Source organism: Mustela putorius, unplaced genomic scaffold (genome assembly GCF_011764305.1).
Source record: "Mustela putorius furo isolate JIRA1106 unplaced genomic scaffold, ASM1176430v1.1 tig00003869_pilon_pilon_pilon, whole genome shotgun sequence".
Classification (NCBI taxonomy): Eukaryota; Metazoa; Chordata; class Mammalia; order Carnivora; family Mustelidae; genus Mustela; species Mustela putorius.
In genome coordinates this window covers 16,499,365-16,511,928 of record NW_025422021.1, presented here as the reverse complement: position 1 = coordinate 16,511,928, position 12,564 = coordinate 16,499,365, and the positions used below count along the sequence as shown (strand labels likewise).

General features: G+C 42.2%; 1 protein-coding gene across 4 annotated transcripts in view; it reads right to left on the bottom strand.

Moving 5' to 3' along the window:
- The window catches only part of GRB14 (growth factor receptor bound protein 14), a 115,884-nt gene extending 105,632 nt beyond the window's left edge, over nucleotides 1-10,252 (bottom strand). For all 4 annotated transcript variants that reach the window (XM_004743972.3, XM_013052016.2, XM_013052014.2 and 1 more), the window contains exons 1-2: nucleotides 9,875-10,252; nucleotides 8,463-8,595 (exon numbers count right to left, since the gene is read on the bottom strand). In XM_004743972.3, coding sequence (XP_004744029.1) covers nucleotides 8,463-8,595; nucleotides 9,875-10,065 — 324 coding nt within the window. In that variant the 5' untranslated portion in view covers nucleotides 10,066-10,252. The remainder of the gene's footprint in view (nucleotides 1-8,462; nucleotides 8,596-9,874) is intronic.
- Between the last annotated feature and the right edge of the window lie 2,312 nt (nucleotides 10,253-12,564).

Below are 12,564 nucleotides of genomic sequence, written 5' to 3'. Positions count from 1 at the left end.
TTAGGCAGTCTAGTCAAAAAGCCTCCTAGATAAAAAGTCATCTTACACTGAGACCTACCTAAAGAATACAGAGGAGTCAGTTATGTAAAGAGCAAGGAAAAGAGGTTCCAAGCAGAGAAAAAAGTCAAGCCAAAGGCTCTCAGGTGGAATAAAAGATGCCAAGTTCACAAATGGGTAGGACTGTCCCTCCACTGTGGCTGGAATATAATCAACAAAAAGTAGAATACAGAAGAAGTTTCTAAGGTAGGCAGAAAGCCAAATCATGCAGAATCCTGTAGGCCAAAGTACGAAGTTGAACTTCATGCTAATCTATCAAAAAGTTTTCAATCAGGCAGTGACATGATATGATCTTACTTTCCAAGAGTTCCCTTCTAACAAGTGTATAGAGAATGGACCAAAATAGGCTAACACAAAAGAAAGCCTTTTATGCCTCTTGTATGGGAGTAGGCAGTGCTAGCAGGGAAGATGGAAAGACATTTATGGATTCCAGAATATTGCCAGGAAAGGTGTGGTAGTACTTGACAAAAGACCAGAAAGAGGTCTTCTTAGATTTTGGCTTCAGCAACCAAATGGATTATTCGAGGGTGGAGCAAGAGGAATTTGGAGAAGGACTTTAAAGGTTATAACCACCTCAAACCTTAAGCCAAGCAGACCCAAGTGCATTGGATCCACACCAGCCTCAAATATCTCACACCAAATACCGCATCCGTATTTCTAAGCTTAAACAGAATTTTTCTACCTAACCTGGCACATGACTACCTAACCTCTCCATATGACACCTTTTCCGACTCTCTACTATTTGGACCTTGACTTTGATGCGCAATTTCTAGTTTAACTAGCCCCTACTGCCCCTATCATCTCCATGAAGGTGGCTCCTGTGTTCCTTGTCCCATGACACCCAAATGTGCCTTTATCACAGAAGCTGTGGTGACCATGTGGGAGGATTGGAATCAAGGGTAAGGAGGAAGCTTCTGGGGCCAGTGGTACCAAACAAGTCTCCTAAAGTCCTGTGGCTGCTATATGGGCTCATTAGTACTCCAAAAGCCACCAGAATCGCTCACTCTAAGAATAGAGTGAAATGATAGCACTCTCAGGGCGTAGAAAGTGTGAGCGAAAGGCTCCTATCACACCACTCAGCAGCAGCAGGATTGTATTAAAAACCAGGCTTGCAGATTCCCAGTCCAATATTTTTAATCCCATCACACTGACTCTTATCTCTCCATAGAAACAATATTAAACATGGTGTCCAGGATGTTGTAAATGTACCATTCTTTGGGACTATTACAGATTAGAAAACTTTTACCGACTCCCTAACAACCTAACCACCACATGTGAAATTACATCTATGGACAAGGTATGTGAATAAAGAGTCTACTTCTAAATGATCTTTTGGAATTGGTGAAGTAGTTAGGAATATTAATCCTCCTGGAGAACCTGGCTGGCTCAGTTGGTACAGCATGAGACTCTTGATCTTGAGGTTGTGAGTTCGAGCCCCACGTTAGGTGTAGAGATTACTTAAAAATAAAACCTTGAAAAAAAGAATATTAATGCTCTCATTTGTGTTTATTTTCTTTGTGGCTTTGAAAAAGGCTAAATGAGTGGAATCAAAGGGAAGGACAAGAAGTAAAGGATGCTCTCCCCATATTGGGTTTCCCATTTCTCTCCTAAATTGATTCTGAAAGGCTCTCTTCAGCTCCCTTGCCTTGGCAAAGACTTGTGGCCTTTTCCGAGGTTCTTCATTGAGCTTATCGCTTATCTAGAGTGCCAAAAGGACAATGTCCCAGTCTGCCTATCCCCGCTTAAAAACATATCAGTGTATTCTTACAGAATGGAATTTCTTACTATCCTATATGAGTTGACGTGTTCAAATGCAACATCTACAAGACTACAGAAAGCTTTTTTATATTAATTAAGATCCACATTTATATTGAACCATGAACGGCTTCAATTTTCCTTCTGTTGAAAGAACATAATATATGCCCCTAGGGAAAAACAAGCCAGAAGCTGAGCTTTCAAGACAAGTGAAAAATAAAACCCATATTGCAGATAAAGGTTGGATTGCAAATGTACCCTGCAAATTAACCAAGAATTAGAGGCAACCTTCAAACTGGAAATAAAACCTTGACAAGCAGATCTGCTGGGAGATTTAAGTTTTAAAATAGGAAGAGACAGCTGTCTTCTGTTACAAATGGAAGTAACTAGCATGAAGTAGAGAGAATCCTGAGCTGGTAGCTCCTGTCATCAGAGGCTAAGGGACATCACTAAGTTGCAAACTCAAGACAATGGCCAAGAAAGATACCCATCGTTGAAGGGTGGCATTCACTGAAACCACTGTCAAGTAAATATGCTTCATTTGAATTAAGTGAATCAAAGCAAAGGAAGCAGACACTGTGAACTGGCTAGGCCACTCAGTCAAACTAACTGGTAGATCACCATATATCACAGGTATGCAATAAGGCTTTGATTTTGTGTCCACTGTTGTTTGTTTGAGATCTTTCTCTCCTAGGGCACTAATCATCCATTGTTTCTTCCTACCCTCATACGCCATACCTATTGAAGCTGGACTTCCTGCTCACAGAATTTGTTCTCACAAACTTGGCTGAGCAGCGGTCCAGGCCCTGTGCCCCTTTGGCTATAGCTGACTGAATAAGAGCTGGACACGCCGAGCTACAAGCTCTCTCCAGATGCAGACTCGAGTCACTTATCAAGTGCTGAACCACCAGTAGGAGGAATGATTTATTCCAACGGGGTGGTCATCAGGGACCAGGTACATGGAGAGGCATTCAAGACAAGCAAGACTGACGACAAATATGAGAATGAAATGGACATAGAAGGAGAAGCAGAGGGGTACCTGGGTGGCTAAGTGGGTTAAAGCCTCTGCCTTCGGCTCAGGTCATGATCCCAGGGTCCTGGGATCGAGCCTCGCATCGGTCTCTCTGCTCAGCGGGGAGCCTGCTTCCTCCTCTCTCTCTCTCTGCCTGCCTCTATGCCTACTTGTGATCTCTGTTGGTCAAATAAATAAATAAATCTTTAAAAAAAAAAAAAAAGAAGAAAGGAAGGAGAAACAGAGATTATGTGCTGTGCTGGTGAAGAATGGAGAAAGTGGCTGCCTTGATCTTGGCTGACTTTCCCAGATTCCAATCTCTCATGAGATCAGTGAACTCTTGGCCTTCAGATACTATAATACAACCTTTCAGGCTAGTTCATGTGAGGCTCTGTTTCCTCCAAACAATCAATACCTGGATAAAATACCAAATATTACAAAATATTTGTAATATTTCTACCTTTTCTCAACTAAATGATATTGTCCACAATTTTGAAAGGTCAGATTGCCCCAGAAGTCTAAAAGCAACTGGGAATATGAATACCCCTGATTTTCCAAAGAAGTCAAAGAGAAAAAAAAAATAATAAGTCTAATTCTTATGCCCTTCATCAGGACACTGTTGTTGAGGGGGTTTTGCAAGAGGCCTGAGTATCAACATTTTTAACAAGCAGCTCTACTGATTCTTACAAAGATGGTCCAGTGTTTACACTTTAAAAAGTACTCCTCTAAAGCCTGCTTCAATATTGCTACAAAGATCTGTGTACTTTCAAATTCTTCCCAAGAAAAATGATATTCATCAAGTGCCAACATTCAGAAGTAGCAAATTGCAGCTGGAAAGACATATTTGTTTGAAACCCTAATAGGAGCAAGTATTGTTTCTATTTATTTTTTTCTGCATATATAAGATATTTGCATTTCATTCCACATTAAATGGGATTTTGTAAAATGGCCTGGGGAAGCCTAAATGCAACTTATGATGCTGTTTCCATCTGAAAATGAATTTAAATTTCTAAAGAGCTAATTTAAGGACTTTTGAAATATAACCAGTTCATAATTTGAGGATTTCGTGTATCATTCCAACTGAAACAATTTGGTTATGATACCAAGGAATCATTATTATTTTTGTTAGACAATACTGGCATTTTGTTCATAGAAGAAAATATATTTTTCAGAGATGCATACAAAACTAGGTGGGGATACAATGAGAGGATGTTCAGGATTTATTTTAAAATATTTTAACAAAGACAAAAATTTCAGAAAAGAATACATGAAGTAAATGAAGCAAAATCTTACTAATTACTGAATCTGGAAAATGGAAATATGAGACTATAATTTATTGCTTTATACTTCTATGAATATTGGAGAAATGAGTATAGGAGAGATTAGTTAATGTAGCAGCCATGTAAGATTCCTACAGGACTATGCGAATTGGGTTAATTACTAGCATCACAAAGGAATGACATCAGAGGCCCATTAATTTGGGAAGAGATGAACTTGTCTTTTGATAGTTCCTGATATGTGAGAGAAAAAAGAAATCAAAGGCAGAGCACATGGAAAAGTGATTTCTTAATTATTTGAAAGATATTTTTGTTTTTCTGAGATGTACAAAAAGGCTTAATTCAATACAGAATACATCAGAAAAAAAAAAAAAAGAAATAGTGTGGTAAGGGGCAAAGCACATTCAGACATGATACTCTTTTTGATCTCCCTTTATTTAAATTGTAAGAGTATGACCAAATCATTTCTGGCTTTTGCCCTTTACCAAAAAATTACAAAATGTAGATCAGAGACCTCTTCTTGGCATTCTTCTAACTGTGGACTATAAACTGCACACAAAAGCTGATTATTAGAAATACTACTAAATCCTACTTGGTGATAAGTCAATTATTTGATAAATTTTGCATATCAGTTTTAGGGAGAGGATGGAGAAGAAAGCTAGAAGATAAAAAACACAAAGAGATAGCTACAGTTGAAGAAGAAGAAGAAAAATAAAAAAGAAGAATCTAGGTCCTTAAATGAGTATTAACTAATGGTACTATCACCCATGTTCTACTATTATGAGCAGTTGTAACTAACAATACTGGCATGTTTATTCCTTGTGCTGCTCTTAGTTTTCAACTTCTGTAGGAATTGGACCTTCCTTAAAAAGACTCTATTTAAAGCCTCAAGAAATGCAGATTCCAGGTCCTCCCTGTGCCATCATCAGCCACATAGCATTTTTTAGCCTCAGTTTACTCATCTGTAAAGCAGCATTCAGTAGATGAATTCAAAGTTCTCTTCCAGCTCAAATATTCCACAACACAGTTTTTCATGGGTATCTTTTTATCTTTAAAATCTTCAGATACTTTATTTTGTATGTTTCACTACCAAGTACTGGGAAGCAATTAACCAGACCTACAGCACAAGCTGAGTCCCAGTACAAAAATTACCTGAGGGTAGACAAACACAAGACAAGAACTGATTCTCTTGCAAGGGCTAAGGATCTTTTATTCTTTCTCTTTCTTCAAATAGTAGGTACTAAGGGTGATTTCCTGATAAATTTCAATCAGAAATAGAAAAAAAGAGAGAGAGATCTAAATTCCTATGTCACTTTCAATATAAAGTCTAAATTGCAAGTAATTTTTCTGGACCATGCATATAAAGGAATCTGCTTTAAATCTACTTTATTGGTAAGCATAGGGAAGTATGTCTAGGAAATATATCTGGCCAGTACTATAACAAGGAGAGAGAATAAAGAATCTATATTCTATATCACTCAGCTCTTTTTTAAAATAAAAACACTGGAAGCCTATAGTAAATATTATATACTTTTAGACACTTTATTTTCAGAGATAAAGTATATCCTATTTGTGGCTTCAGTGCACTTTACCACTCATGCATTTTGTAGGTGTCTCAAATTGTTAAAAAAAAAGAAATGTATGGCCTATGAAATGATTTTTGACTGTGGCTTTGAAAGGCCACATGAAATTTAACATGTCTAGTCTGGATTCTTTCAAACTTTCTGGTCAATTATTTGTAAATAACAAGTGCAATTCTTCACTTTTTCTACAAGGAGAAAAGAATTGCTAAAATGACTGGAATGGTTAAACAAAACAAATGAAAGAGAGACTATAAAGAAAAGAGACATTAGCTCCTGTAATGTGTCAACCATAAATAATGGTCAATAGAAACCTATCACATCCAGTCATTTACATCATCTCAAGTGAAGGTCAGAGATAATCGGGCCAGAAATACCATCTTGTAAAAGGGTCATCTGTGTCACAAAGATACTGTGCTTGGGAAATCACTGACAGAGTCAGCTGTTCCCAAAGCATCACTCAGTCCAAAGAACTGAGCATATATAAAGGAATAAAAACAAAGGAGCTGTTCTAAATGCAAAGTGTAGGTGGAAACATAAAAGAATGTAAAAAGGAACCTTCCTCTTCCCCAACTTTGGGACATTCTTCTCTTCACAGAAATCCCAACCCTTGGGCAAAGGAAGATATAGCGTGAAGGGCCCTTCCTGGGTGGGAAGGGCCCTCTGGGACTGGTCTCCAGGAGGCTGGCCAGAACTCTCAGCTCAGGAAACAGCACTGCTGTCTGTGTGGGCATAGTGCTCGCTGAGAAGGTCACTGTGGAAATAGGACACAAGGCCAGAGCAGGAAACCAGCTGGAGTCAAGAGTAACACAGCACCCTTTTCCCATTTTGCCAATTTGCTAAACCTGCGAAGAAATGCTCACTCCCCAATACATGATGTCTTACTCTAGCATGATGACTACATACCCTTAGGGCACACCCTGACTTGACCCTGACCCACACCCATCCTCTCTTTTTCTCTCCCTCTACTAACATATTTTCTCTCTATTCAAAACAAACCTTGCCCCACTGACATCTCTTGGACACAGGCATTTTCCCAGTGTTCAACCTAGAAATTAAAGTGAAAGTAAGGCCAGACCTCTTCTCTTCCACTCCCCTTCCTCTGTTCACCTCCTAACTCATACCAACTCTAAATCAAAGCCCCATCAAGGTATGGCATTTTTGCTTAGCTCAGTGCCCCAGAACCTAGGATGGTGCAAGGAATACAGCAGGCCCTCCATAAACAGGGAAATAATCTATTACATTCCCCCAGCTAACTATTATGCCATCATCAGACCTTTCCTTTTCCCATGCCGGATCCCACGGGCAATCATCAATTTTTCCGCCATCATGATACACAATCAAATCCATCACCCACATTTCCATCTTATATCCTTACCCAAAAGCCAAGCTCTTAAAAGGCCCAGACATTTCAGCAGGGCTGCTTTTTGCTTGGGCTCTGACTTTAAAACTCATCCTGATAATAAAGCTCTCAAGAATCTCCTCCTTGTTCATCTCCTCATCCAAAGTCACAGTCCCGCCCACTTAAGGACTTGCCTCCCCCATCAAAGTCTCTAATTGAGAACATACCTCTGCTCTGGGAATATTTACTCCCACTTTCTCCAGTCCTTTTCCAAAAAGCACATGCACCAATTAAACTTCAAACCGTCCCCCTCAAATTATATATATATATATACACACATATATATATATATATACACATATATATATATGCCTTGTTATACCAGACTTCTATCAAAACCCAACAGGATATGGAATGCTTCCCTTCTGTCTTTATTATTGCTCTATGTTATCAAGAACCCATCTATTCCCTAGGGTATTTCCTTCATTCCTAAAACATATATTATTGAACTCATCATAGGCAGAACTCATCAAAGGCAGAAAAAAGGAAAGAGAACAATAGGTGTGGGGAAATGATCTATGGTCTTCTATCCACTTATTACTCCTCTCCTCACTGCAAGTATCTGACTGTTTAAAATCCTTGCCTCCATCCTTGCAAGAACAAGGTACATTTTGCCTAGTGAAACCGCTCCTTGTTTTGCTGATTCAAAATTGGGAGGGAATATATTAAGGGATGGGATTATTCTAGGATACACTATTTTTTTTTTCAAAATGTATAATCATGATGGATCTCTCCATAGTTGCTGGGTCCCTGAAATCTAATTTGCCTCCATCAGTCTTAAACTAGAAATGGAGAAAGAATGCAAAATCATGAAAGTAAAGTTCTTGTTCTAATCATCACTGAGGAGTCATCTGCCTTTTGTTGCCAGAAGCCTCCAAACTGAGGAATTTACTGGTGAAGAAGCCATGTTGCATTCTCAACTCCAATTACCTTTTGCCACAGAATCACTATACCATTTCCTTTAGTAAGTGAGGTTGATGTGGGTTAAAAACGTGGAAGATTAAAGAAGGTATTAAAGAAATCAGCTAATCCCTTTCTCACCCCCAATACCCTCCTCCAATTTCTGACTAACATCGATAATCTATTATCACATCTAACTTTCCCACCTACCCTGTAAATAATAATGGCTCCCAAACTCTGTGCTTTATATATAGTCTCCCATTTAACCCATCCCAAAAGCCTGGCAGGTAAGTTTTTACATTCCCATTTTACAGCTATGATAACTGGGGGCTCAAAGGGAAATGATGCCAAAAACTGTCGGCCAATAGTTATTTAAAATAGGCCATACCACTCCTTTGTTAACATTATAAAGTACGGAGTATCTTTAAAAACTGTGTAGATTTAGAACTCCTAAAATTAGAAAATTTTAAAATGCATACCTGCTTTTTCCTTGAATTTGCTTTGGGAAACAGGCCTGCTGACAACACAGATGTAAATGGAGAACAGCATAGCTCAGGAAAAGGGTTTGGAATAGATGGCATTTCCAGAACATCAAGATCTTTCTTTTTTCTCCTACACCAAGAGAACATAGGAGGTAATTTACATAAAGCGGAATGTAAAATATAATTGCTGACAGGATTAAGAAGTTAAGGGCCAACATGTACCACTGTGTGACAACACTAATATTATATAAAGTACACAGCAAAGGTCTGTGATGTACTTTCTGTGGGTCAAAATAAAATTTGGTAATTGATATAAACCAACTTTCCACAGTATTTCAATCTTTTTTCAGGGCGGGGGACCTTTAAAAAAACCACTAGGTATAGAAACTCCATTTCCAGCATTTTTTAATAATTTTCCTAAGCTGAAGTACAGACTATATAATTATTGACCCAAAAACCATCCTGAGAAGTTAGATATTTTTATGGATCCATTAAATTGACAAAGTCTACATTTAGTGAATTCATCCCTATGCTATTTTACTAATCACTTTTGGAAGTATGGTTTATTAATTATAGCTGTGGTTCATCTCACTTCAAATTTCATTCACAATGTTGCCCACACACAGTCTGTTGATTTTTCAAGTGCTTATAGATACTAAACCGCAAGGCAGTGTTTTTGAAGAGGTAAGTGAACAGAACTTGCTAGTATAAAATGTACTCTAGTCCACTGCAGAGTAATTTTAACTTCAGTGAAGTTGAAGCACTTTGAAAATCTGGAGAAAAAAAGTACCATTTCAATGTATGAATATAAAGGACTACAGATTTTTGTATTGTTGCAGTCTTTTTCTTTCCTAAAGTATGTGCAAAATTGTGAACTCTAAAGGCACTTAGCGCTGAATGCTATGGAGATTGAGAAACCTTTTAAAGCCTCTATTCTTTCCTGCTGAACAGCAAGACTGCTCAAACGTCAATCCTTGCTTTGCCTCTCCAGGGTCGCTGTAAGACTCTATGTGGGAGGTGAACTCATTTATGCTATGATTTTTTAAAAATATATAAAATAAAAAGGATTAGGGTTTTTCTGTTTTGGTGTGGTTTGGGGTTTTTTTTTATAGTGCAGGGCCACGAAGAGAGGAAGGGGCTGGTCCGCCTGGCCTCCTAGTTCGCACGGATGGGCAGAGGTGAGAGCGACCAGGAGCTCTCAATGAAACGGTGATGCTATTTATAAGGCGCTGGGAGATCGCAATGTCCTGCTGAGCCGGTAGGAGCCAGCTCAAAGGGAATTGTCTTCAGAGACTTTCACAAACTTGGCCCAGCTCTGGGCACATGGCTCACCCCCTAGGACCGCCTCCTCAGCCCCTCGCCGGCTGCCAACCCAGGACACTCCCCCGCGCCCTCCGAGGGCTGCCTACCTGTCTGCAGCACAGCCGCGGGTCCCGTCCGGAGGGGGCAGGAGCGCCCGCGTGTGCAACCAGGGGGCAGGCGCCAGGTCGCGGGCGTCGCCCCTCCCCTGGGCAGCGCCGCACACCTGGGCAGCCAGCGGCGAGTCCTGGGCAGCCGCCCTATCCGCGGCGCTCTGCCCATCTTGCAGGGAAGTGGTCATTGTCGTTGGCCGGGGGGGTCTCGGGTGTCACAGGAGACCCGGCGCGGCGGGGAGAGGGAGGCCGGGTGGCGGGAGGCGAAGCGCCTGCTCGGCAGCCCGAGCGCGCTGCAGGTGCGGTGGCCTCGCCGCCTGCGCTCCGGGCCCGGGCGGCTCAGACGCGCGGCCGAGCAGTCGGCGAGGCGGCGGGGGAGGGGAGGGGGCGGAAGAGGAGGGTGGGGAGAGGGGAGGAGCGGCCGGTGGGTGGGGGCCGCGGGCGGCGGGGCGAGGCGCGGAGGGGGCGGGGAGGGCGCCGAGCGCCGGGCGGGCCTCGCACCCCGCCCGGGACGCGCCGGGGCGCTGCCAGAGGTCCGGTGTGGCCGGGGTTCGGCCCTCGGTGGCCGGCACGCGAGGCTCGGGCCGCCACCTACCCAGGTGGGCACCCGAGCGCGAGGGCTGAGCCCAGGGTCAGGGCGGGCCCGCACCGCTGGAGGCGGGGACCCATGTGAGCCGGCGTTCCCGAGGGGTTTGCCTAGCGGAGCGCAGGCGGGGCTGGGGTCTGGGAGGCCCTGACCCCCCAGACCCTTCTTTCCTAGCTCTGAGATCACCTAAGCTGTGGCTGGGCCGCCATGACAGGCCCCACCGTGCCCGGAGGCCAGGGGCCATGGGGCTAGGTTTGCCCCAGTCTTCCCCCACGTGCCTCTTCCTTCCACTCCTGCAGCCTTAGACGAGGCCTTGGGGGGGTGGGGGGTGGGGGTAAGGGAGCAGGGAGTGCAATCCATGCAGATAGGAAACTACTGAGATGTTTCAGAATTCTTAGTAAGGCGTGAATAATCCTGAAGGTGTCTTGGGAGTTCGAGAAAAATATTTTCTTTTAGTAAGAGCAGCCCTCATGTAACGAATCCCCGGTCTGCCTTGTCCTATTCCACCCTCACAACAGCCTCACAAATCTCAATGTTTACCCCATTTTACAGATAAGGAAAATGGGGTTCAATAGCCTGCCTGGCAGAGCCCTAGAAATCAGTGCAGTTACGCATCCAATTCAGAAGATCCTTTCTTAAAAACCCAGACTGTTTGAAGTAGTAGCCCCCTTCTGTGATTTTGCTTTCCTCCATTTCAGTTACCTGTGGTCAACCTCCTTCTGGAATAGATGACCTTCCTTTTGAGATACAGGCAGAAAGTCAGTAGCTTCTTCTCAAGGCACACCTCATTCTCCTCAGGTAGGCATTTTGTCATCTCACATCATCACAAGAAGGGTGAGTACAGTTCGATACGATATTTTGAGAGAAGCCACATTTATATAACCTTTAGTGCAGTATATTGTTAAAATCGTTCTATTAATTAGTTATGATTGTTAATCTCTTACTGTGCCTAATTTATAAATTAAAATGTATCAGATAGCCATGTAGAGCATAAAACATGGTATATATAGTATAGTTTATAAGATAGATACATAATCAGTATAGGTGGTTCAGTCTGGCAATAGATAATGGTTTCAGGTATCCACTGGGGGGTCTTGAAACATATTTCTGCAGTTAAGGGTGGATTACCGTAATTACATTATGCCTACGCTCTGAGGTGCAACTACTCTGAAATTCTGTCTGCTCTTCCCATAAGTTCCCTCATCCCAGTGCACTGAGGAGGATTTCCAAATGCTTAACACACTCTTTGTTCTTTGACCAAATTAGGTAACACGTGTCCCTGGCATCTGTTTCACCAGGTTTTCTTAACCTCCACAATTCCGGCCCAGGGCGAGGCAAACACTTCTACCTGAAGAAGTAGGCAAAACCCTTTATTCCATACACACACACAGAACACCACAGCACCAGCCTTCTAACAACCAGGAGTCACTAACTCCCAGCTTCTAAGGAAACTGGGAGTAGACCACAGTAGGAAAATCTTTGGGTCAAATAACTTATAGAATCCAAGTTCTTCATTTTACTGATGTCAAAATTGAGACCCAATAAAGAGCAGAATCAGTGCAGGTCACATGGTGGGTGTGGTCTCCAGGAGACTTTCTACAGTGCACTAGCCATGGAAGGACAAAATGGTAGTTCTCGGGCCGGATAAAATAATGGTATACTCATCATGGTGAAAGTTAACGTGTTTTGATGCTGTGTGCGAGGCAAAGCCCTCACTCACCTCCAGGTCCCTAAATATGGTCTAAATTCTACATGCAGGTTTTAAGAGAGTTTCATGTAAAAGCATATAGATATAGTGAGGCCATTCCAGCAAAACAAAAAAGAGGTTATGTATTTACAGATAACTCGAACTAAACATAAAGAAACAACTCCTCTTCCTTCCCTCCTCTTCCTTCTTCCTCCTCCTCCTCTTTTTCTTTTTCTTCTTCCTCTTTTTTCTTTCTTCTTTATCCCTAATTCTTCCAAAAGTCTTAGAGGCACCCATTTCTCCTCTAGCATGGTACACTCTCGGGGGACGTGGGTGGCTCCATCAGTTAAGTGTCTGCCTTCGGCTCAGGTCATGATCCCAGGATCCTGGGATCCCAGGATCCTGGGATTGAGC